The sequence below is a fragment of the Chlorocebus sabaeus genome, chromosome 8, assembly GCF_047675955.1.
Source record: "Chlorocebus sabaeus isolate Y175 chromosome 8, mChlSab1.0.hap1, whole genome shotgun sequence".
In the NCBI taxonomy this organism is placed as follows: Eukaryota; Metazoa; Chordata; class Mammalia; order Primates; family Cercopithecidae; genus Chlorocebus; species Chlorocebus sabaeus.
In genome coordinates, this window is record NC_132911.1 from 25,445,392 (window position 1) to 25,468,551 (window position 23,160).

A 23,160-nucleotide genomic window follows, 5' to 3' on the forward strand; every position below is an offset into this window, starting at 1 on the left:
AAAGCAAAATTGTAAAAGTGCTAGTGAAGCTATTAGGATGGTTAGAAGTTTACAAGATAGATTTGCCACATGATGAAAAACTTCTGCAACAAACAGCAAATGACGGATTAAGAAAAATATTTGCAATACTTATTTAGATATGCTTATATCCTCAATAGCTCATAAGTTTTCCTAATTGGAAAAAGAAAAACGCCCCAAGAGAAAAATAAGCAAAGGACACAAAAAAAGAAAATCAGGAATAAAAATGACCAAGAGAGACTCATATAGAAACAATCAAACTGATTCATAATAAAATGCTAATTAAAACAGTAACAAGATCTTATTTTCCACTTACTAAATAGAAAAAAAAATTAACAGGGTGGGGAAACATATAATATTCTTTCTTTTCTGAGGGAAGAATTAACCTCTCTGGAGGGTCTTTGGCAATATATATCAAAGTATTTTAAAATGTGCACATCCTTTGACCCACTAATTTAATCTCTAGAAATTAATCCCAAGGAGATAGTCATGACTGTGCCAAAAATAATAGGTCCAAGGGCATTTTTATAATAATGAAAAATTGGAAAATAAGTTAAGTGTCCTGCAGTAGGGTACATTGTATTTAGTATACAATAGAATGCTATGCCAATATTAAAACTAGTGTTGTAGAATATTTAATCACATGGAAATATACACCTCTTCAGATGAAAAAAATAGATTACATAACACATATTAAGCCCCCTTTAATTTTTAGAAATGCAAATAGCAACAGTCTAGAAGGACGTGATATACACCCAAAATTTTAGCAATGGTATCTCTGGCTGATGGGATTATGCATATCCTTAAATGTAGTGCTTTCACTTGTCCATATCTTCAAAATTTTCTACAACAAACTTGTGTTACTTTTAATACATGGTAGGAGAAACCAGTAAAGGTTATTACATTTTAAAAAGGGAAAATCTCGATTTCTTTGGGAAGAAATAAATAATACAATCCTTAGCAATAGACATACTAGCATTTACAAATAATTTTAACTTTCCTCTTTCATTTAAGGCTGTACTGCCTATAAACAAAGTTGTCTGTTACTCTAATACCAACCCCACCTATTAAAAAAAAAAAAAAAAAAAAGCAAGAGATGAATAAATCCTCACATTCCTGGGAAACACCTGATGATTATAGTCAACTTTTAAAAGCAAACACCACTCCTCATATCTCTGTTCCCTATTCTTACGATCTGGGTCTGCATCACTGAAGGATTTTATGGAGCCCAGCTTCATATCTGTGACTTTGGTAATTTTACTGCTTTCCTTCCACCCTCTCTTTCATTGATCTTATGGCAGAATCTCATTAGTTGTGCATCAGAGCAGACACTGCAATTTTCAAAATGTATCTATCCATGACTGGAAGACTATCCTTTAAAAATGAACAATGGTTACCTCCGTGTAGACACAGAATGTGCCATTTTTCTTTCCTCCTTTTTACCTATACATGTTTTTCAAGTTGTCTGTAATGAGAATACTATTATTTTAATAGGCTTTTTTTTTTTTTTTTTCTTTTCTGAAGAAGTAGAAATATATCAGAATTCAAAGAGGTTGTTCTTATGGTGGGAATATGCGTTCTTTTAAAAACTATTTTTATATGTTCTACATTTTCTGTAATAATCATTTAATATTTTACAATAGAGAAGGTCTTAATATTTGTTTTTGACACTATAAAACAATTGAACCCTGGAGCATGGTCTAAGGCTCTGAACATAATGTAGGAATCTATGAGGACAGGTTGGATTCCTGCCTGTATGGATTCTGTCCCAATCTCTGCAGAGGCTTGGTGGCTATTCTGCTTTGGAAGAAGTGGTCCCTATGGGTGTTACAGGCTTGTTAAATAGACAATCTTTTGGGACTGCAGAGAGAACCATTTTAGGAAAGTTGATTGCATGTACTTCCAATTGAGAATTTCTCTGGACATCTATCTCTCTATGGATAGGGGCCAAAGTAAAGACAAGTACGTCTGGCCCAGAAATCTCTGTGAACATGGGGAGTTAAGGAAAAACCACTTTTCTTTGTAAAAGGATTGATTGGCTTGCGTAGTCTCAGCTGGAACTCACCGGGCACATATCCTCCTTTGCATTGAGCCATTGCATTTTTTGGAGCTAAGGGGTCTGTCAGCATTTCATTATAACCCCCTATTGTCAGGGGTTTAGAATTCAGCCATAAAAACTTGCACTGAGCTGGAACTTGGCACACTGCTACTGCCAGGAAGTGAAGTTTGTATGTAAAATTGAAAAAACATCTGTTTGGCCATTTTTGAAGTAGTGTGAGAGCAAAAACAGTAAAGATGCAGGTTTCTGATACTCTGCATTGGCTGTCATGCAAGTCAAATTTGACCAAGAAGCTTGGCTCTATTTCTTTCTTAGAGTCTCTGGCAAATATTTGCTCCATGGCATGGCCCAGCCACATCAGATGCATTTTTAAAAAATCATAGAATTGTGTTTTCAGACACAAGCAACTGAATTGACAAAATGTTTTCCCCGGGGCTTTTCTTTTTTTTTGTATTTCCCAGAGAAGTAAAGACTTGGCTGGCTAGAAATACAGGTCAGGTGCTATTGTAATGAACTCCACTGGGTAGTCAGTATTTGTGGAGTAGGGGAATTTGATTGTAATGAATGCACTGTTTGGAATTTCATTCCTAGCCTGCAACTCATTCAGACCCTCCCTCCAAAAGTGAAGGTGCAAACCATCACACCAGATTCAATAGGTACAGGGAGGAGGTCTTCTCCAGTCTCTCTTTCTCTCTCCCAATTGGGCAGGTTATCTTCCTCTTTTCCCTGCTCTGTGTCTACCATCTCATTTTAATGGGTAATTTGAAGATTTGGGGTGTTATTAGTTTTCTGCTGGCAGTAGGCTTGGATGATCATGAAAGAACAGAAGGAAGTTCTGGTGGGAGTAGGAAGGGTTTCTCTCTACCAAATGAATTATTTAGGAAGAAATATTAAGCAATTAACACCTAACTGTGCATTTTCATTCCTCTTTTTTTTCTCTTTCTTCTCCATCCTCTTGACTACCCCACTACATACTGTATTATAAAACTGATCATTTTTTATCTACAAAAACAAGTATTATGATTCAACCTTATTCATACCTACATAAGTTATGATTGAGTAATATGAAATTGCCACTTCTATAAATCAAAAATGGTCAAATGGAGGGAATTTCATATGGTTTAACCTAATATTACACTATAAATACATTAAATAATTCTTACATTATTAATTTAAAAACGCGGTATTCTGAGTGTGATGATGTATTCTAGTCCCCTTTTTGCTACTTACTATGAACTTTCAAGTCAATAATTCTTCATCTCTTACAAGGGATAATGATAAAAATGATAGTATCCATGTCACAAGGTTGTCGTGAGGCTCTGACTGGACTCTAGATGTCAACATGCTTTTTAAGCGGTAAAGCGGAACGTAATTGTTAATTCATCTTATTATTGTCACTGTTATAACATTGTTTACACAATGGATCTCTTGGCACTGCATTATTTGTAGGGGTTGTTAAAGATGTGATCTCTTTACCACACCAGACACCTTCTCCAGGAGAAAGCAAGGGAAAGACCTCTCCAACATCTCAGGAACAGAAATTCCACCTTTCTTCTGAGCTACTTTAAAAAATAACGTGTGGACATAAAATCTTACAACAAATAGTGTTTCTCTCTTTGCTTTAGCCTCTTGTAAACTCAGAACGAAGTAAACGACTCCCTTGAACAGACCAAATGGTATTCATGCTGGCCCTGGCATTTCCTAATTTGCTGAACCATATTTGTTTCTTTTAGCTCAGTTTCTTGTTAGATTCTGTTTTATACTTTCATACTACCTATTTGACTGCAATAATCCCTCCAAATACTTTTTGGACCAAGATAAGGTAGAAACAAATCAAGCAATCATTTGTTTCTCCAGACTAACTGTTATCTAATGAACTTGGGCCACCTGACAAGACACAACATAGAACTCATGTCTTTGCAGTAACAAGATTTTCATTGTACTAGAAGAACTGACCTCTACTACCATTAGCTGCTTGGTACTATGTCTTTGTCTTGCCGTGTAGTGTAGAGTATATGCATCGAACTGATAATCCAGAAATAGCTCATAGGTGTGTCTCCCCAGGGAACCAAAAGTCCAAAGACTGTGAAAGGCAGCTTCTGTGACATGTCAATGTGACGTGGCTATGTGCTGCCCTTGACATGTCCTTGCTCTTGGCACAAGGGAACCACATGGGGTAAAAAGAGGGCAAGGTGCAGAGAATTGCAACAAGACCCAGCATTTCAAGAACACTCTACTCAATCACTTCAGCCTCTCCATGTCATCTTGTCCCCTGGCCTAAAGTATTCCCTAGGTAGGTTTGAAAAATGCACTCTCTCAGGCTCCTGGGACCATTGTGTAACTTCCCGGCATACCTCCCAAAGCAACCCAAATGGGGTTTTCACAACTTCACAGAGCAGGGACTTTGCTGCTAGACCACAGATTAAGACAAAGAAGTTCTGTCTCAATATATCACATGATTGCACGCAGTCAACTTCCACCTCTCTGGAGGTACTGAAGGGAGGGGAAAACCAGGTTGCAAAGTCAAAAAGAAGCATGGTGCGATATACAAAATAACTCAAAGTCATCAGGACTATGCCTAAATTATTACTCTGCTCTGTTCTAGCTATGTGATCTTGATTAAGTCAGAAAACTGCAGCAAAGCCAAACTTCCTTGTCTATAACATGAAGATAATGTTCTTATCAGGAAGTTCTTATGGGGATTAAATATTACATCTGAAAGTGCCTAAGAGTACACATATTGTTAACAGAAATGGAATCTTAATTCCTTGCTCCCACTTAACACAGGCCACACATGCTCTTTCTCTATAAAAAGGGAATTGTTTCAATCCTTTTCTTTCCCCAAAAGGCCTTGAGTAACCACGTGAGCCAAAGTCCAGCTAAGGGAAAAGAACGAAAGGCAGGAAGGACGCTTAATCAGGAAACTAGGCTGCTCCCCGACGACTTAGGAAGATTTACAAATGCAACTTTCTCCCAAAAGGCCGAATAGTAAAACCCAGAGACAAAAAAGCGTGGAGAGCCGGAGGTATAGAGAGGTCACTTACTTCCATAAGGAGAGCCGGTGGGTGAACCATTTAGAAATCCTGGTGATCCTGGAACACCCAGGTTGGCCATGGGGACGTTGCTGTAGCCGTTCATACTGTTGCTGGAGGTACTGTAATTAGACTGTTGAGGCGTGGAGCTGGAAGAGTATCCCCGCGGAGAGATGCTGCTTGTGTTGCGGATGTACCCTTGGCAACAAAGAAAAAATCCCAGGTAAATCAACAGGCGTGCACGGTCAGGCCACATGTGGCTAGCACAGGTCTGCGTTGGCCCCAGGTTATAGAATGCCACCAGGTGCCCTGGGCAGTTGTGGGAAGTGTGCAGTCCATCTTCAGTTTTTGTTTGTTTGGTTGGGTTTTTTTGTTTTTTGTTTTTTTGAGATAGAGTCTTACTCTGTCACTCAGGCTGGAGTACAGTGGCACGATCTCAGCTCACTGCAACCTCTACTGCCCAGATTCAAGTGATTCTCCTGCCTCAGCCTCCTGAGTAGCTGGGATTACAGGCACCCTGCCATTGCGCCTGGCTAATTTTTGTATTTTTAGTAGAGACAGGGTTTCACCATGTTGGCCAAGCTGCTCTTGAACTCCTGACCTCATGATCCACCTGCCTTGGCCTCCCAAAGTGCTGGGATTACAGGTGTGAGCCCGTGTGCCTGGCCCATCTTCAGCCTTTTATACCTTCCTTTCTCTTCCCCATCTATGCAAGGCCATGCCCTTGCTACTCCCCTTCATTCAAACCTGCACTCAGCACCTCCAGCTCACACCAAGGAGCGAATGGCTAATGGCAGTGTGGAGTTCCCTCTCCCAAATCATACTTCATATGACACTGGAGTCCAATGAGATATGATTGGTGTCACTGAGAAAAGCATTCTGTGGTCAAGTTAGGCTGGGTAGATGTTATGCACTTTAGCCATTTCTTGATGATTCATATACAGAAGGCCTAGAGAATAAACAAACTGGTTTAACTTCACTAGCTTAAGTGTTTGCCAAATTTAACATGCCATAGCATCTTTTGGTGGGGCCTGGAGGGGAAAGGTATCTTAACCTCTCTGGGGCCACTTGTATTCTATGGAACACAGTTTTAGAAATGTTAGTTCAAAGTTGTTGCCATGCCCTAGGTGCAAGTGGAGGTCAATTTCATTCAAAAAGTGTTGATGAGTTCCCCTAAAATGTGCTATTCTTTGACCTAGGACTTTGGGGCATCAGCAGTGAGTGTGGGGGACCCAGCCTATGCCTGAAACAGGGGAAGGAGTGAGAAACCATAGCTCAGAAACATCTCATGTGTCCTGGAATAAACCACTTTGGATTACTGTCTCTCTAACTATTTAGGAAACAATCCAAATTTGTTACCTAATGAAAAACAATTTGACATTTGGTCTATGGGCCTCATGTCTACAAAAACAAAAGTAATAATATGCCCTGTCTTTTTTTTTTTTTTTTTTTTTTTTTTTGAGACAGGATCTCACTCTGTTGCCCTGGGTGGAGTGCAGTGGCACAGTCATGGCTCAATGCAGCTTCAACTTCCTGGACTCAATCTATCCTCCCACCTCAGCCTCCCAAATAGCAGGGACTACAGGTGAGCACTACCACACCTGCCTAATTTTTGTATTTTTTTTAGACACAGGGTTTCACCATGTTGCCCAGGCTAGTCTCAAACTCCTGAGCTCAAGCAATCTGCCCACCTCAGCCTCCTAAATTGCTGGGATTACAAGTGTAAGCCACCACACCCGGCTCACCTACTCTTTTGTAAGAACTCACCCTGGGCAAAAAAATGAGGAATTCTCTTCCAATAAATAAAATTAGAAAAAAAAAACCTCTCCCAATGTTAAGGACCTCATTAGGAACATTTACTCCTTTTAAAAATGATTTGTGACAGATTTCGACTTAGCACTTCAATAATCAATCTCAATGCAAAGATCTTTGCATGGTCTGCTTTACATGTAAAAGCACAGTTGTCTTTATATTTGTTTGTTGTTATATATATGAGATAATACAAAATAGAAGTTACCAAATAAAACCAAGCCATTCACTCTTGGCTACCAGGAAGAGAAATCTGGGTATCATAAATGATAATGGCAATAATCAGCTTCTTTCCAGTATTCAATCTGATCATCACAATAACAGAAGCATAAATTTCTTTTCAATTAATACCTGTAAACCTATTTTCTATAAGCCCAAACCTTTCTAAATTGATAATCCTTTTTTTTTGTTTTTGTTTTTGAGACAGGGTCTCGCTCTGTTGCCCAGGCTGGAGTGCACTGTCACACTGCACATGTACTCACAGGCAGCCTCGGCTCATGTGCAGTGTGCCAGCTCACCCCACTGCTCACTGCAGCCTCGACTTCCCAGGCTCATGTGATCCTCCCACGTAGCTGGAACTACATCTGCCCACTGCACCTGACTATTTTTTATAGAGATGGGTTTTCACTATGTTGCCCAGGCTGGTCTCAAACTCCAGGGCTCAAGCAATCTACCTGCCTCAGCCTCCCAAAGTGCAGGAATTACAGATGTGAGCCACCACACCCGATAGTAATACTCAATCTTCTCCTTAAATATTTCCAGACATTCTACCTGGTACCTAAGAAGTTCAAACTCTAATAATGTACCATCTATAATCTTGAAATAACGCAATCTATGATTGTATTGCCTATCTGCGGACGCACTCTGTTGGATCATTATGACTCAACCTCTGACTCCATCTACTCCAGGAGAACTTTTAAAATTAGACATATTTGGATTTTGACTCTAAGAAAGGTGGTACCTTGATTATTTCCTTGTGTTGACTCTGAGATGCTGACCCCAAGCTGGCTGCCATAGGAGTTGATTCCCATCATGCCACTGTGTGCTGGGGAGCTGGAAAGGGCTGGAAGCTGGCTGGGATTCCTGGGGACGCTGTAGAGGGCTTCAGCAATGTCTGCGGCTCGCTTCAAAATGATGTCCTACAAAACAGCAGGTTAATGTGAGCATTGTATCCAGCATAAAGTGCAAAACTCACGAAAGGGTAGGATGTGAGTATTTCACCTGGTTATTGTGTGGTGTGCCATAAAGAGCTTCCACTAGATCTGCAGCTCTTTTCAACAGCATTTCCTGGAAAACAAGTGAGGGTGGGGTATTGTCAAAGGCAAAATCCAAAATGGCAAACAAAAGAAAATTATAGGCAAAAATGAGAAATCCACACATCCCTCCCAAAATGTAAGTAATTAGTCAAGAGGTCCTATATTCCTATATTTGGTTTGACAGGTAAAATACAATTATACATATAAATCTCTCTATAAATACCTATCTATCTGAAATTTGCCTCTATAAAATGGCTTTATAAATGATTGTGTTACCAAAACAAAAAACAACCCAATTGAGAGTGAAGTTGATTAAAATTAATAATGTCATGGAAGTTCTACTAAATGCTACTTTCAGCCCATTCTGTTTTAAAAATCTAGGTCTCTAATTAACCAAATATTCTTAAAATGATTGATGGATTTGAGTTTAGCGCCTTGCCAAGGAGTTGTCCAGAGTACTGAAATGATCTTGGCAATGCCTTCTGCAAAATTTTATTCTAATAAAGATGAATTCTTTCAATAATATTTCCCCCTGTACATTTTAACCAGAGAGAATTAGTAATCACAAATCCCTTTCCTCTCATTTTGCCTTTTCCACCTCCTGTTTTTTACAGCCTTTTAAATTGCTATTAACCTACTTTCCAGATATCATCTAATTTAATGGTGGGGCTAGGGATTTTTCCAGGAGGAAAATAAAGGTGTGATGTAGAAGCAACTGTGGTACTTAAATTTTATTCACAGTATGGAAAAGAGAACACGGCATTTTATAATTTGTATGTTTAAAGTGCAAATATAAATGTGAAAATTTAATAGTTTCTCATCAGCTAAATGACAACTAATAAATTGATGTACTTTTTAAATAAAGCCAACAACATGGGCCAAATTCATAAAGTAATTTTCATAAGAAAGTTCTCTTGAAAGTGATGTATTTCATAGTAATTTTATACAGAAGCAATTTTCTCCTCATTAGATACCTACGTACACAGTAGGCCCTCAACGATTAATACTGGTTGGGGATTAATGGGTCCCTGAAATTATGGGTAAATAGAAACATTTAAATACAAAGGAGTGGAAGCTTATACTGTTTTGTTGTTGTTGTTATGAGGCGGAGTCTCGCTCTGTCGCCCAGGCTGGAGTGCAGTGGCGCGATCTCGGCTCACTGCAAGCTCCGCCTCCCGGGTTCACGCCATTCTTCTGCCTCAGCCTCCTGAGTAGCTGGGACTACAGGCGTCCGCCACCGCGCCCGGCTAATTTTTTTTGTATTTTTAATAGACACGAGGTTTCACCGTGTTAGCCAGGATGGTCTTGATCTCCTGACCTCGTGATCCACCCGCCTCGGCCTCCCAAAGTGCTGGGATTACAGGCGTGAGCCACCGCGCCTGGCCGCCGAAGCTTATACTTTTAACCAATTATGTAGATATTTATTTTCATAAAGTTGGCAATGTTTTTAAAACTGAATACTCCTGTTGTGTATCTATTTTATTGGCTCAAATGTTCAGATTTCATATTTCCTCAGAGATAAATACGACCGTAATATATTTCATAGTTAGCAGATATTTTATGTGCATCTTGTATCTAAAGCTTAGCTAAATTTCAAGGCCTAATTAATTTTAATGGGATGTAAATGCCTGCATTTGTCTAAGTTTGCTGAAATTCTACACAAATGGCTTCACATGTCCATTTCCAAAGCACATTACCTTAGCTAGTCTCTCAGGATCTCCAGGGTGCCTAGGGATGACCTTCTGCAGTCTCTGGAAGCCATAGTCTATGGTGGGTTCATTTAATGCTGAAAGAGAAAAATCCTCTCTCTAAGTTTGTATCCTGGCCGTAAAGCAAACCTTCTAATTAATTCTTCCACAGGTAATAAGAAGGTTCTGGATGCATAATGGATGTAATCAGGGTTTTTGCTATCAACATTGGTTAATTCACACGTAAATTTGGAATTTATAGTACTTTTATATTTTTCTATTAGAATAACATTTCAAAATTTCAGATTACAATGATCATTTCTGCTTTAAGTGTACATAAACTTCTCTGCTCACTATAAAATAAAAAATGACACAAGCAACCATATCTCAACTTCTTATGAAGATAATAAACTACTTTTATATTATTTTCCTTTCTGTCCTTTGTCTCTTTCCTAAGTAGGACTGTATTGACTATTCTTCTAAATATCTTCTAAATATTCTTCTAAATATTTTTCTTAACCAGTCTCTTATTTACATTTATACATATATAAACCTTCTATGAGCTTATTCTCATAAAACCTGTTTTATGCATAATATGCTTCCACAATTTTCAATTCTATTTAATTACACCCACATCTGGTAAATGTCAACCTCCCCACCCCACCCCACCCCACCCCATGAATACTGCAAATTTTATTTCACCACTATGTTCCTATTAAGACAGGGCCTGGCACATAGTAGGCACTTAGTGTCAGTAATTATAAAACGAGTGAGTGAATGAATTAATGAATGGCATACTTTAGCATTTCCACTACTCTAGAGTTTTCACATGCTGCTTTTATTCTTTCTCCTCCTCCTTCCCTTTCATTTATTTTTAAAAAGTTTCTTGTTTAAATGTCATGGCTTTAAAATTAATGCATGATTAAAGAAAAAGATACAAAGAATAACATAGTAATCACCTGCATTGCTGTTATCATCAATAAACACAGTAATGTGTATTTCCTCTTTAATCTTATTTTTTCATATATATTTTATATATATGTTGCTATTATTCTATGAAAACAATGCCTTTTTTTAAAAAACTATTAAAAACATTAAATATAGAAGTAAAAAATTACCGTAAACCCACTTAAGAGATGAGCTGGATTAACATTTTTTGCTTACATAACCTGCTTTTCATCCACTTAACAATATATCGTAAACTTTCCCCGGGATGATTAACTATTCTTTTATAACATTATTTTAAGTTCCTGCATATTTTTCTATGACATGCTCTATAATTTATTTAAATGGCTTCCTAATATTGGGCAATTAATGTGATCCTAATTTCTCACTATTATAAATATCAGAGCAATAATTATCCTTTGTGCATAACTTTCATTATTTCAATTGGAAAATTCGAAGAATTAGAATTACTGGACCAAAAATTATGATTTATATTTCAGGCCTTTCAGACATACAGTCAAATCACTCCTCAGAAGAGTGCATGAGTTTATTCTCCCTCCAGCAATGCGTGTGCTCATTTTAACTTACATTTTTTTACTCACCAGCGAGGCTGAAGAATTTTTTCATATATTTGCTGATGTTAATTTCTTCTTTTATAAACTGCATGTTAATACTTTCTGCACTCTTCTTTCACTTGTAAAAATACTTTATATGTTGAGATTTTTCATACTGTGGCATCATGTTGCAATATCACATCCCAATTTGTCCTTAAGTAGTTTATGTATAGAAAGACCACCTCTACTCCAAGAACTAGTAGGTACACACAAACGCACACACACACACACACACACACACAAATGTATATGTGCACACATATGTATACATATATGAATGCTTACATTGTTTAACTTATCTGGATTTTACTTTGCCATGTAATGTTAAGAATTTACCTTTGCCACAACTTAACTGTATTTCACAATTTATTGAATGGTTTCTATACATATATTCTGTTTTATTGATCTATTCTGGGTAAAAGTCACACTATTGTGGTTGTAATACATATTTAATATTTGATAGTGTAAGTATCCTTCCACAAATACACAGTCTTTAAAAACTACATTTTCTCAACTATTCTGTTTTGTTTGGTTTTTTTGTTTGTTTGTTTGTTTTTGAGACAGAGTCTCACTCTGTCACCCAGGCTGGAGTGCAGTGGTGCAATCTCGGCTCACAGCAACCTCTGCCTGCTGGGTTCAAGCAATTCTCCTGCCTCAGCCTCTTGAGTAGCTGGGATTACAGGCACGTGCCACCATGCCCAGCTAATTTTTTTTTTTTTTTTTTTTTTTTTTTTTTTACATTTTTAGTAGAGGCAGAGTTTCACCATGTTGATCAGGCTGGTCCCAAACTCCTGACCTCGTGATGCGCCCGCCTCAGCCTCACAAAATGCTGGGATTACAGATGTGAGCCACCACACCCAGCCTTCTCAATTATTCTTATCCATTTATTCTTTCCAGATTAACCTTAGGGAAATTTCCAAAGCAATTTCAGTTGCATTAAACCTACAGCTAGAGAGAAAACGGATGGCTTTACAATAGCAACACTCCACCTTCTTTAGATCCCTCAGTAAACTGTGTACTGCTCATCATGTTGGTGCTAAGTTTTTTCTTTACCATTTTAATTTTTTTGCTATGTATTTCACTTTTTGTTTTTACTGTGAATATGACTGTTCATTAATCATACTGTCCAAGAGTTTTATTAGAGTCTAGAAACACTTTTATGTTTTATACATTTGTGCAGGAAGTCCATGGCATAGAGATGAAGACAATCAGCTCTAGAGTTGAGTAGATCTAGCATCTGAATTCCAGCTCCACAATGTATGTGAGCAGTTTAAAATCCATCTTATGGGTTGGCTGTCAAAATCAAAACTATTTCTATAATGTCCCCAGCGTGGAGTTTGGCATATAAAATGTCATTTTTTTTTTTTCTTTTGATACAGGTTTTCACCCTGCTGCCCAGGCTGGTCTCGAACTCCTGGGCTCAAGCAATAGTCCGCCTTGGCCTCCCAAAGTGCTGGGATTACAGACGTGAGCCACTGCGCCTTGCCTATAAAAGATCTTAACCAAAGGTACTGTTACTTTGTAGCCCAAACCTCTGACAGATATCACTTTTTTCTATTGCTTCTCTTAGGCCTGTACATTCATATCACCTACTTACAGTGATCAATTTGTCTCCTTTTGATAGATGTATTAATCCCATTTGGTTCTCCTAATCCTATTCTTGTGTTGGCTAAAACTTCCCAAACAATGCCCCAAAATGAGGATAAAGTTGGATATTCTTGTTTTTCTCTGAATGGGAATGACATATTTTACTAGCAAATGTGGTGTTGGCTATTTGAGATAGATATTATTTATCATGGTTCAATAAGGGTTATCAGGACTTCTTGGAGTTTTAGAAAATCACAATCACATGAATTTTCTCCTTTGGCCAAATTTTTGTATATATAAGAGATATATATATAAAATATATAAGACATATATATGACATATATAATATATATAAAAGACACATACAGATATAGATTTTTTTTTTTTCTGAGACGAAATCTTGCTCTGTTGCCCAGGCTGGAATGCAATGGCACGATCTCAGCTCACTGCAACCTCTGCCTCCCAGGTTCAAGCTATTCTTCTGTCTCAGTCTTTCTAGTAGCTAGGATTACAGGCACGCACCACCATGCCTGGCTAATTTTTGTATTTTTAGTAGAGATGGGGTTTCACCCTATTGGCCAGGCTGGTCACGAACCCCTGACCTCAAGTGATCCACCCATCATGGGCTCCCAAAGTGCTGGGATTACAGACATGAGCTACCATGCCTGGCCTATATTTTATATTTTCTAATATTTCAAAATTAAACATTCATGGATGTAATGTATCATTTTCTTAGTATATATCTAAATTCAGATATAACCATTAATACCAGATTCAACCATTAATACCAGATTAATATTTCCTTAATATAACTGGCACAAGGATTAAATCAATTAAGTTAATAAGAACAGTGCCTGGCACTTGGTGAGCAAGCAGGTGTCAATTATTGTCTATATTAATAACTAGGATTGTGTGTATGGATCTGTCCAACTTATGATTTTTATTTTATACCGGTTTTGAAAACTATATTGAGAAGTTTTCTATATTTTATCCTATGCTCTATAAATCTTACATAGCATAGATAGTAGCTCTCTTTGCTAAGCACTTGAAAGAACCATAGTAACATTGCTCATACTAAGGTCACCAATAGCATTTTAGCCAAACCAACAGGAACTTTTCCATTCTTATCTTAACCCCAAGTTAACATTTGACATCACTCATATTCTCTACTTCTAGAAACCCTCCCACCCACTGTCTTCCTGAACTCACACTGCCCAGCTTCCTTCCTGCCTCTTTGGCCATGTCAGACTACTTTGCGGACTGTTCTTTCTCTGCCTGTCTTGTAAATGATGCTCCTCAAGATGGTTGCCAGGCAGCCTTCAGCTTAGCTGCACGTTCTCCTGGGCAACTTCATCAGTTCCCCATGATTTCCACATGCGGCTACATGCTAATCGTCATAAATCTTGATCTCTAGACTAGATACCTGGCCTGAGATGCAGCTTTAAATATCCAGCTGTTGGCTAGAAAATTCCACTCAGATGTTCCATAGATTCCTTTCACCCAAGATACCCAAGCTCATGAGATTCTCTGAATTGCACCATCATCCAAATGATTGACTGCCAATCAGAAACCTCGAATTCATTGTTTCTCAATATCATTGTATTTTTTCTGGAAAAAAATCATCCATTTCGTCAAGATTGTAAATGTTTTAGCATAGAATCTATATTGTATTTGTTTAAAATTTCTAACCTATCTAGAGTTCCCCTCCCCCTCCGCCCACTGAAATGTACACAAATATATGTAAACGTTTAAATTATTTAACCTATCTGGATTTTATTTCGTTGTGTAACATTAAGTACTTACCTTTGCCACAACTTACTGTATTTCACAATTTTGTTGTAATTTTCTGATTAGTCCCATTTATAATTTTGACTTCGTTTAGTTCCAGGAAGAGTATCTTAAAATTTCTAGGTAATTGAGTACTAAACTGTTAATTGCTTATTGTAGTCAACTGCCCTGGATTAAAAAAGGTGTCCTGCACAGTATCTGCCTTTTGGAATTTATTGAGTTTTGAATTAATACATATTAGTTTTGTCTGCATTTCATGGGCAATGCTTTAATGTCTTATTTCATCTATCTTTTTGATCACATTATTTAACATGTCCATTTTTGCTACTATAAATTTGTCTTCCAACATTCTCATTTCTAATAGTTTTATATATATATACACGCTTTTCTAGTGATTTGAGAGATAGACACACGTTGTTGTTGTTGTTGTTGTTGTTGAGACAGGGACACAAAGTCCAGCCACTCAGGCTGGAGTGCAGTGGCACGACCATGGCTCACAGCAACCTCCACCTCCTGGGCTCTAGCAATCCTCCTGCCTCAGCCTCCTGACTAACTAGGGCTACAGACATGCATCACATGCCTAATTTTTGTGTTTTTGGTAGAGATGGGTTTTCACCATGTTGCCCAGGCTGATCTTGAACTCCTGAGCTCGAGCAATCTGCCCACCTTAGCCTCCCAAATTGCTGGGACTGTAGGCATGAGCCACTGCTCCTGGTCTGTACATACTATTTTAATTTACAGAAGTGTCTTTAGATTTCTCTGAAAATATTTTATTTTTCCTAATTATTTGAGGTGTTGAGTCGCTCCATATATAAGGAGTTTTTCTTGCCTTCAATCTTCCCACCTCTTTCTCTCCACTTATACATTTTTGTTGGCAGTTTATCGTTTCAAGCTGATTTACTATTCTTAGCTTTTCTATGATCTATATTTTTAGAAACTAATTTTCATGTTTCCACTAAGTCTCATCACCATATTAACAATAATTTTTTAGACACTCTATATTTAACTGCTTTCTCGGCCAACCACCAATACTGCCATAGCACAACTTTTCCCATCTTGCATTCTTCATTGATTCAATTCTCCTGCAGTCAGGTGCTATCAATAAGAATAAGAGGTAAATGCTGTCTGGGCCATTGAAATAAGGGAGTATCTTTTTGGTTTTTTCACACATAAATGGCAGCTGCTCTGGATATAGAATAGTTAAGTATACTCTCCCATTCAAGATCAACTTTCTGCTTATGCCACTGGTTCTCGCTCCTCAAGGTGGAGACAGGAGAGCCTCAGGGTGATTGTTGGGGTCTTCCATCACTTCCCTGCCCTGCTGCTCTTTCCTAAGGGGGAATGAGGAGGCCAGCTGGAGTTCACATGTCCACCAGTACGACCCTGTGTGCACATACCAGCACAACAGTGCAAAATTTCTGGCATATTAATGACTTTAGCCTAGCTTCATGCATTATTACCAGATTTCCTTTATTTTTATGTTTTCCTGAAAGTATCTCTGATATATTCTGGGAGTGGGGAGCGATTAAACACTTGCACTTACAAGGTCATCTTACCTAGAAACACATGCAAGAATAGCCGTATGTTTAAGTAGAATCATTCCATAAATGTTTTGCTTCCACTTAGCATTATAATGTCAGCAATTTGGGCAGACTTTTTCTTTAATAATGTGATTTTTAGTGGTGGTAATATGCAATAGTGAAAACCATTATTACCACCATTAGGATGTACTGAAGCCTTTCTACGTTAAGGGTACTCTGCTAAGCCTTTTAGGCACATCAGCTCATTCGATTCTGATTGCAATCCTATGATGTGGGTTTTATCCCCATTTTCAATGCAGTCCCAAGTGGTAAAGGTGGGATCTGTATCCTGCTTCTCTAACTCCAAAGCCTGTGCTCTTAGCCTTTCCTGCTGCAGAACCAGAGATGATGATCCTTGCATCCCGCTCTGGGCATCCTCCTCAGCTTCAAGAGCTATAGATTCAAGAGCATGAATGAAACCCAGCCTGTGTTGCCTGACTTCGTCACTGAGACCAGAAGGAGACCCCATGCGGTATCGATCAGCAAACACAAACAGCTGCCCGGTGCTGCAGGGCAAACAGACTTGATGATGAAATTCTCAAAATTCATTGTTGCCTAATTTTTTTTTTTTTTTTAGAAATATGCACCATTTTGCTAGCCAAAGTACAGATTTTCTTAGAGAAAACAGGAAAAGTATTGATATGGGTACACTCACAATGTGCTGAATGCAAACTAAACAGATATTCCATAAGGCAGAAAATCTAACCCCTCCATGTCTCCATTTCTGTCTTTGTCCCTTTCCATCTGCGTGGCTGTACCCCGCCCTGGCAAGTGCCCTCTCCCAAGAGCACTGTGGGGGTCCAGCCAGGGACCCCCAACACCACCGTCCTTATCCCTTGGCCCTCCCTGCTGCTCGCAGATGAATTTTCTGGAGCTGGGCTCTAATCAGTGCACAGAGGTGGGATAGAGATGAGTTTTTTAAAAATATAATTTATCACACATTTGCACCCATTGTTCTCCCAACCAGATTGCAAACCACCAGGATACAGGGTCATGTCTGGTTTCTTTTGCCTGCCTTCCCTTCCCCAGCTCCCAAATTAGACACGGCAGAGTATCTTGACCACACTGGGTTGGCAATTCATGTTTTACACTGAATAAGTAGATAGGGCACGATTGTCTATTTTTATGTTGTTTTTTGGCAGGTCCCTGCCAGACTTCATAGGCACAAACTATGGGATACATCTCGTGTGCATCAAAATGAGAGAGAGGACAGTAAAGCACAGTTGTCTACATAGACAGGGAAAATCACATTCACAAATACACACACACAGAATTTCATTTAACCAAGTGCACATTGGAAGTAGAAAGCATGAAGTTGAAAGTACTCCAGCTCTGTTTAGCCAACAGTAAACCATAAGAGGGACCTCAGCCTTTAACACACAGCCGGGTTTGACAACTCGTTGGTTCCAGACTGACTTTCCCAACTGACCAGTTGCTTTTGCGTCTTTTAGGTTCAGCTTCACCTTGAATCCCAACTTCCTCCCTCCCCCTCGCTACTTCCCTGGGCGTTCTCTGGCTTTTCAGCCCTGGTGTGAGCCAAGCAAAGCTCAATTAACTAATGAGGTGCCCAAGACCAGCACCAAGACCGTCTCCAAGGGCCAACCAGGCCATTAACTGCCATCATCAGTGTAAATTTACAACCTCGCCTACCACAGGGAGTGCGGGGATGCTGTGAAGTTCTGCCAACCCTTTGGCTGACAGGGATACGGAGAAGTGCTGGCAAGGCAAAAACAGAGTAAATTAAAAATACACTTCAATCTATAGGCTCTATTTATCTATGTCTTTCTTTAGTAATATAACATTAAGGTAAAAGGTCATAGCCCCACTGAAATATAATTTATATTTACCTTTTATTAAATAATTATGGCATGGCATGAAGTTAAATATTACAGAAGCTAATCAAGAGGGAATTCAAGAGAGAAAACTCAGACATGAGAATTTCGTCTTTGCTATACATAGAATGTCTTAATCCTCCACTGGGAGTCATTCGGGTTTGCTTAAGGAGTTTAATAATACACATTTCAACTGCCACAGAATCTAAATCCCATTTGGATCAGCCTTAAAAAACTTTCATCAATACCTTGAGATTTCATAATATTTCTCTAGAGAGCCTGGATCTCATGTGCCATTTCTCATTTTGATTGCGGGTATAATATATGAGATTACTTACATATATCTTGGACCCAATAAATAGATATAAACTATAAGCAATGTGTGAATGGTTTCTTTTTTTAAAGTAAATAGTATTTAACTAAAAATATCTACTGGGAACCACTCTTAAAAAAAAAAAAAAAAAGCTGGCTGGTACTCAATATTAATTTTCCCAAAGGATTAGTGAGATATAAAATTCTACATGGTTTTAATTTTCTTTCCTTAAGAGGAGGCACAGGGAGCAGATAATGCTTACCCCATCTTATACTTCTACTTCTGTTTCACAAAAATGAAGGGGACCCTTGGTTAGAACCCTGTTCAGCCCTTAACAATTATGGCCTTGACACTGTAGGTTGGAGGTCATTTATGCTCTTGACCAGCAAGGGTACTGATCGCAAAGATGGCAACATCAAGGCCTGGTCGCTTTTCTTTGCAAAAATGTGAGAGAGGATGACGATGGGTAAGGGAAGATCTGAGTTCTCAACTGGGCTGCCACTCTGGGGATGTTGGCGGATCACACCGCTGTCCTCAGTTGCAGCTTTACTCACCAGTGAGTCTTCCCTTGGATCCTAGGATTACCATGGAGTCTGCAGATGGTCATCAGGAGGCCAATAAAAGTAGAAATTCTAAGCCTAGCCATGTGTTTCTGCATCTGTGCATTATCTGCAGAAAGGGAGCTTTATTTCATCAGATGTTCACAGAGCCCATGGTCTCCTAACGGTGACAGCCCACAGAACTAGAGAATCCCTACAGTCCTAACTCTAAATTCCAACTTTCTTCAAGAATAAGGAAAACCACTGAAAGGTTTTCTTTGCACGGTAAGAAACAAAGCAAAAAAAACACAAAAAACAAAAAACCTTAAATCTATATAATGTGACTGCCATATAAACACAAGACCAAAAGACAGACATTGACTGGCAATGGAAGAGAAAACATGCTTTAACAATACCTGCCACGTGGCTTTGGCCAAGGAGAATTACTCTCTGTTGACAGCATAGGAAGGCATGAAATGATCTGGCTTTGGGAGGAATTTAGATAAACACAGACGAGCTCCTGCCCTCATACCACTTTAGGACGTCTCCGTCCTCTTTCCTTACATAGTACTTTGTTCCCACATGTTCATTCCCATAAAGTCTGTCTTCCATGTGCTAGGATTTGGGTTCCCTTCTCTCTCCCTCATCCTTCTTCCAATTTCCTTGTCCAATCATCTCCCTTCTGCCCTATTCCTCATGTGTCCAACATGCAAAGGCTACATTAAATTCGCACTTAAATGCTCCTAAGTTTTTCATTGCATATGATGGTGTGATGGGATAAAGCTGGTCCTAGCTTGGGAGCTGCCTTAGTTCCTGACACTAACAAATGACACCACCTTTATTGGGTCACTTGGCCAGGTGAGGCTTTGGTTTATTTATCTGTGAAGACAAAGGATTGGGGTAAATGGCATCTAAGACCCCTTTCAAGCTCTTACATTTTATGATTCTAAGGCTATCACTGATTTGGAGCAGCAGTCTTCTTCTCTGAGGAGTGCAGGGTAAAGCTGAAGTCAAGAGTTGTTGAATTAAGTTGTCTTTAACCTTGGCTACATTGAAATCTCTTCCCATATCCATTTGTTTCAATGTAGCAAAAGTTCAGTGTCACCAATTTAAAAACAAAAAGGAACAGAGATAATATAGGAACACATTATTAAGAGACGGTACCTGCCTTTGTGGACACAGGAACAAGAATACGACGAGAGAACCAACAGTGCACAAGCGAAAGATTAGACTGAAGCCTCTGATATTTAATTTTAAATGAAATATTAATTTAATATTTAATTACACTTTGGTTTCCAGAAAAACTGCAGCAGCAAGACAGATTATTTGAAGAAGGGAATAATATACATGGTTAAGGAGACAACTGTAAAAATTAAAGATAAATTTCAAGGGTAAATCTAAATGCCACAACGGAGCAGTTATAAATACGTTCTTGCTCTCTGTAATGTGTATTTAGAATATTACAACCGAGTGCACCAGTCCATTAAGGGGCTGGGATGTCTCTAGTGAAACAACAGCCCCCTATTCTGGGGCTAACAACAGAGACATCATTCCTCAGACTCAGCTGAATGATGTATCTGAATTTCACAAGAGGTGGGAGTGGAGACAACTTCAGTAAAAGTGTAGGCTACCAGGGGGGCTATTGACTCAACCTGTCTCCAGCTTGAACAGGGAATAGTTGTACTCGGGCCAGTTTCTGATGTCTGAATTGGGTATTTTTAACTAAAAATCAGATTCATTTCTTCAATGGGATTTTTTTTTTTTTTTCAGGATAATGCTATATGGGGAAAAAAATGCAAAGTGGATGAGCTATTAACATTTGAAATCCAGTTTGCACATCTGTGCAGCACAGCTTTATGAAGGCAGGCACCACAATTCGCACCGAGCCTCGGGGAGGAGGCTGTTTGGGGTATGATTTGGGGGTATGTGGAAAAACCTCAGTCTCTCATTTTTCCTCCCAGCTGCTGCCTGTTCTTGCCTTAATCCTGTTGAACACTTTCCCCCAAATAACGAACAGGAAAAAAAAAATTGTTTTTTTGCTAAAGTAGAAGATAAGTAGTATTCTGGGAGAGAGGGTTAGTTGGCATGAATTCTCTGGTTTCTTGGTGCATCTCAATTAGCAGGTCGTCTATGTAGACCTCTAAGTTCTCCTGCACACCTCTTATCAAGCACCTACTCTGCATGTACCTGGGCCAACTGGGGCATGGTCAATCTCTTCTGCTCCTTTGGTCCACCTTTTATTATTTATTTATTTATTTCTTACAAGAACTTCTAGGTTCTTTTTAAAAAATTATTTATTTATTTATTTAAGAAACAAGGTTTCCCTTGGTTGCCCAGGCTGGAGTACAGTGGTGCAATCATAGCTCACTGCAGCCTTGATGTCCTGGGCTCACGTATTTCTCCCACCTTGGGCTCCCAAGAGCTGGGACTATAGTCCCCATACCCCACCAGCCTGGCTAATTTTTTTTTTTTTTTTTAGAGATGGGATCTTGCCTGGGTTGGTCTCAAACTCCTGGCCTCAAGTGATCCTCTGGCCTCAGCCTCCCAAAGTACTGGAATTTCAGGTATTGAAAGGCTTCCACCCTTTAATACCTGCTTCCTTGTGACCCCCTGCCCCTCACCTGCAAAGTCCATGTTCTTGGGCTGCCTTGGCCTTCTCTGTCTCCTGCAAAAACCTGATTTCTAATCTAGATCGAGATATTCAGGGCACGATGTGGTAGGTCTTTCAAGAAGAATCCACATTTTCCAAAAGACACACAAAGAAGCCCAGCACTGGTGCAACAGCAATGAGGGAGGACGCTGCCCAGAGCTTCCCAGAGCTGCACGTATCCTCCCACCAGATGCTTACAACAGTGAATTGTGCTTGTGTTTCTATATTTATATACGTAAATATCTTTATATATGTATATAATTTTATCTTTCTAATGGGGTAAGTATATCCCCATTTTTAGGTTAGAAAAATGGCACAAAGAATAGTTGTTTTTCCTGAAAGTTGGAATGCAAATTCCTGCCTCTTCACTCTGTCATCGGCTCTCTTCTATACAACAGCCTGCCCCGGCGCCAAGTTCTCTCAAGCTTAATAAAAATGTGGAGTTCATATTTCTTGGCCTCCTGCAACTTCAGTTATTTGTAGAGAGGATAATTTCTGTGACTTCTAAAGAATTCAAGGCACTTCACAGGCTCTGAGTCTAGCACATCATACTGACTGGAGCCTCCCCTTCATGACTTCTGCTTTTTGAGTTTTCTAGAAAGTTCCACCTAAGAGCAGGCATTATTATTGTGTTCACGGTGAAAGGACCCAGTCTCATAAGAACCTTCCCATGGGTAGAGTGCTTTATAAGCCAAAAAGTCTCTGCAACAGCCTCATAAGCAGAACTTAGGTCTCACAAATTCATTTCTTTAAAATACACATTCCCTAAATTAGTTCAACCACCGTGGAAGACAGTGTGGCAATTCCTCAAGGATCGAGAACCAGAACTGCCATTTGACTTGGCAATCCCATTACTAGGTATATACCCAAAGGAATATAAATCATTCTATTATAAAGATACATGCACACATATGTTTGTTGAAGCACTATTCACAAAAGCAAAGACTTAGAACCAACCCAAATACCCATCAATGATAGACTGGATAACGAAAATGTGGTATATATACACTGTGGAATACTATGCAGCCATAAAAAGGAATGAGAGCATGTCATTTGCAGGGACATGGACGAAGCTGGAAGCCATCATCCTCAGCAAACTAACACAGGAACAGAAAACCAAACACCGCATGTTCTCATTCATAAGTGGGAGCTGAACAATGAGAACACATGGACACAGGGAGGGGAACAACATGCACTGTTGGCAGGTGGGGTTGGGCAGGGAGAGGAACAGCATCAGGACAAATAGCTAATGCACGCAGGGTGTATTATAATAACTAATAGCTAGGTGATGGGTCGATCTGTGCAGCAAACCACCATGGCACACGTATACCTATGTAACAAATCCTGCACATGTATCCCAGAACTTAAAGTAAACTAAAACTTAAAATATAACAATAAAAAATAAAATAAAATACAGATTCTCAGACCCTCTCAGGAGAGTAGCAAAAAT

General features: G+C 39.0%; 1 protein-coding gene across 1 annotated transcript in view; it reads right to left on the reverse strand.

Annotated features, from left to right (window-relative positions):
• The window catches only part of EBF2 (EBF transcription factor 2), a 203,533-nt gene that overhangs the window by 11,432 nt on the left and 168,941 nt on the right, over window positions 1–23,160 (reverse strand). The window contains exons 11-14 of the mRNA XM_007961970.3: window positions 9,872–9,960; window positions 8,140–8,205; window positions 7,880–8,057; window positions 5,122–5,307 (exon numbers count right to left, since the gene is read on the reverse strand). Coding sequence (XP_007960161.1) covers window positions 5,122–5,307; window positions 7,880–8,057; window positions 8,140–8,205; window positions 9,872–9,960 — 519 coding nt within the window. The remainder of the gene's footprint in view (window positions 1–5,121; window positions 5,308–7,879; window positions 8,058–8,139; window positions 8,206–9,871; window positions 9,961–23,160) is intronic.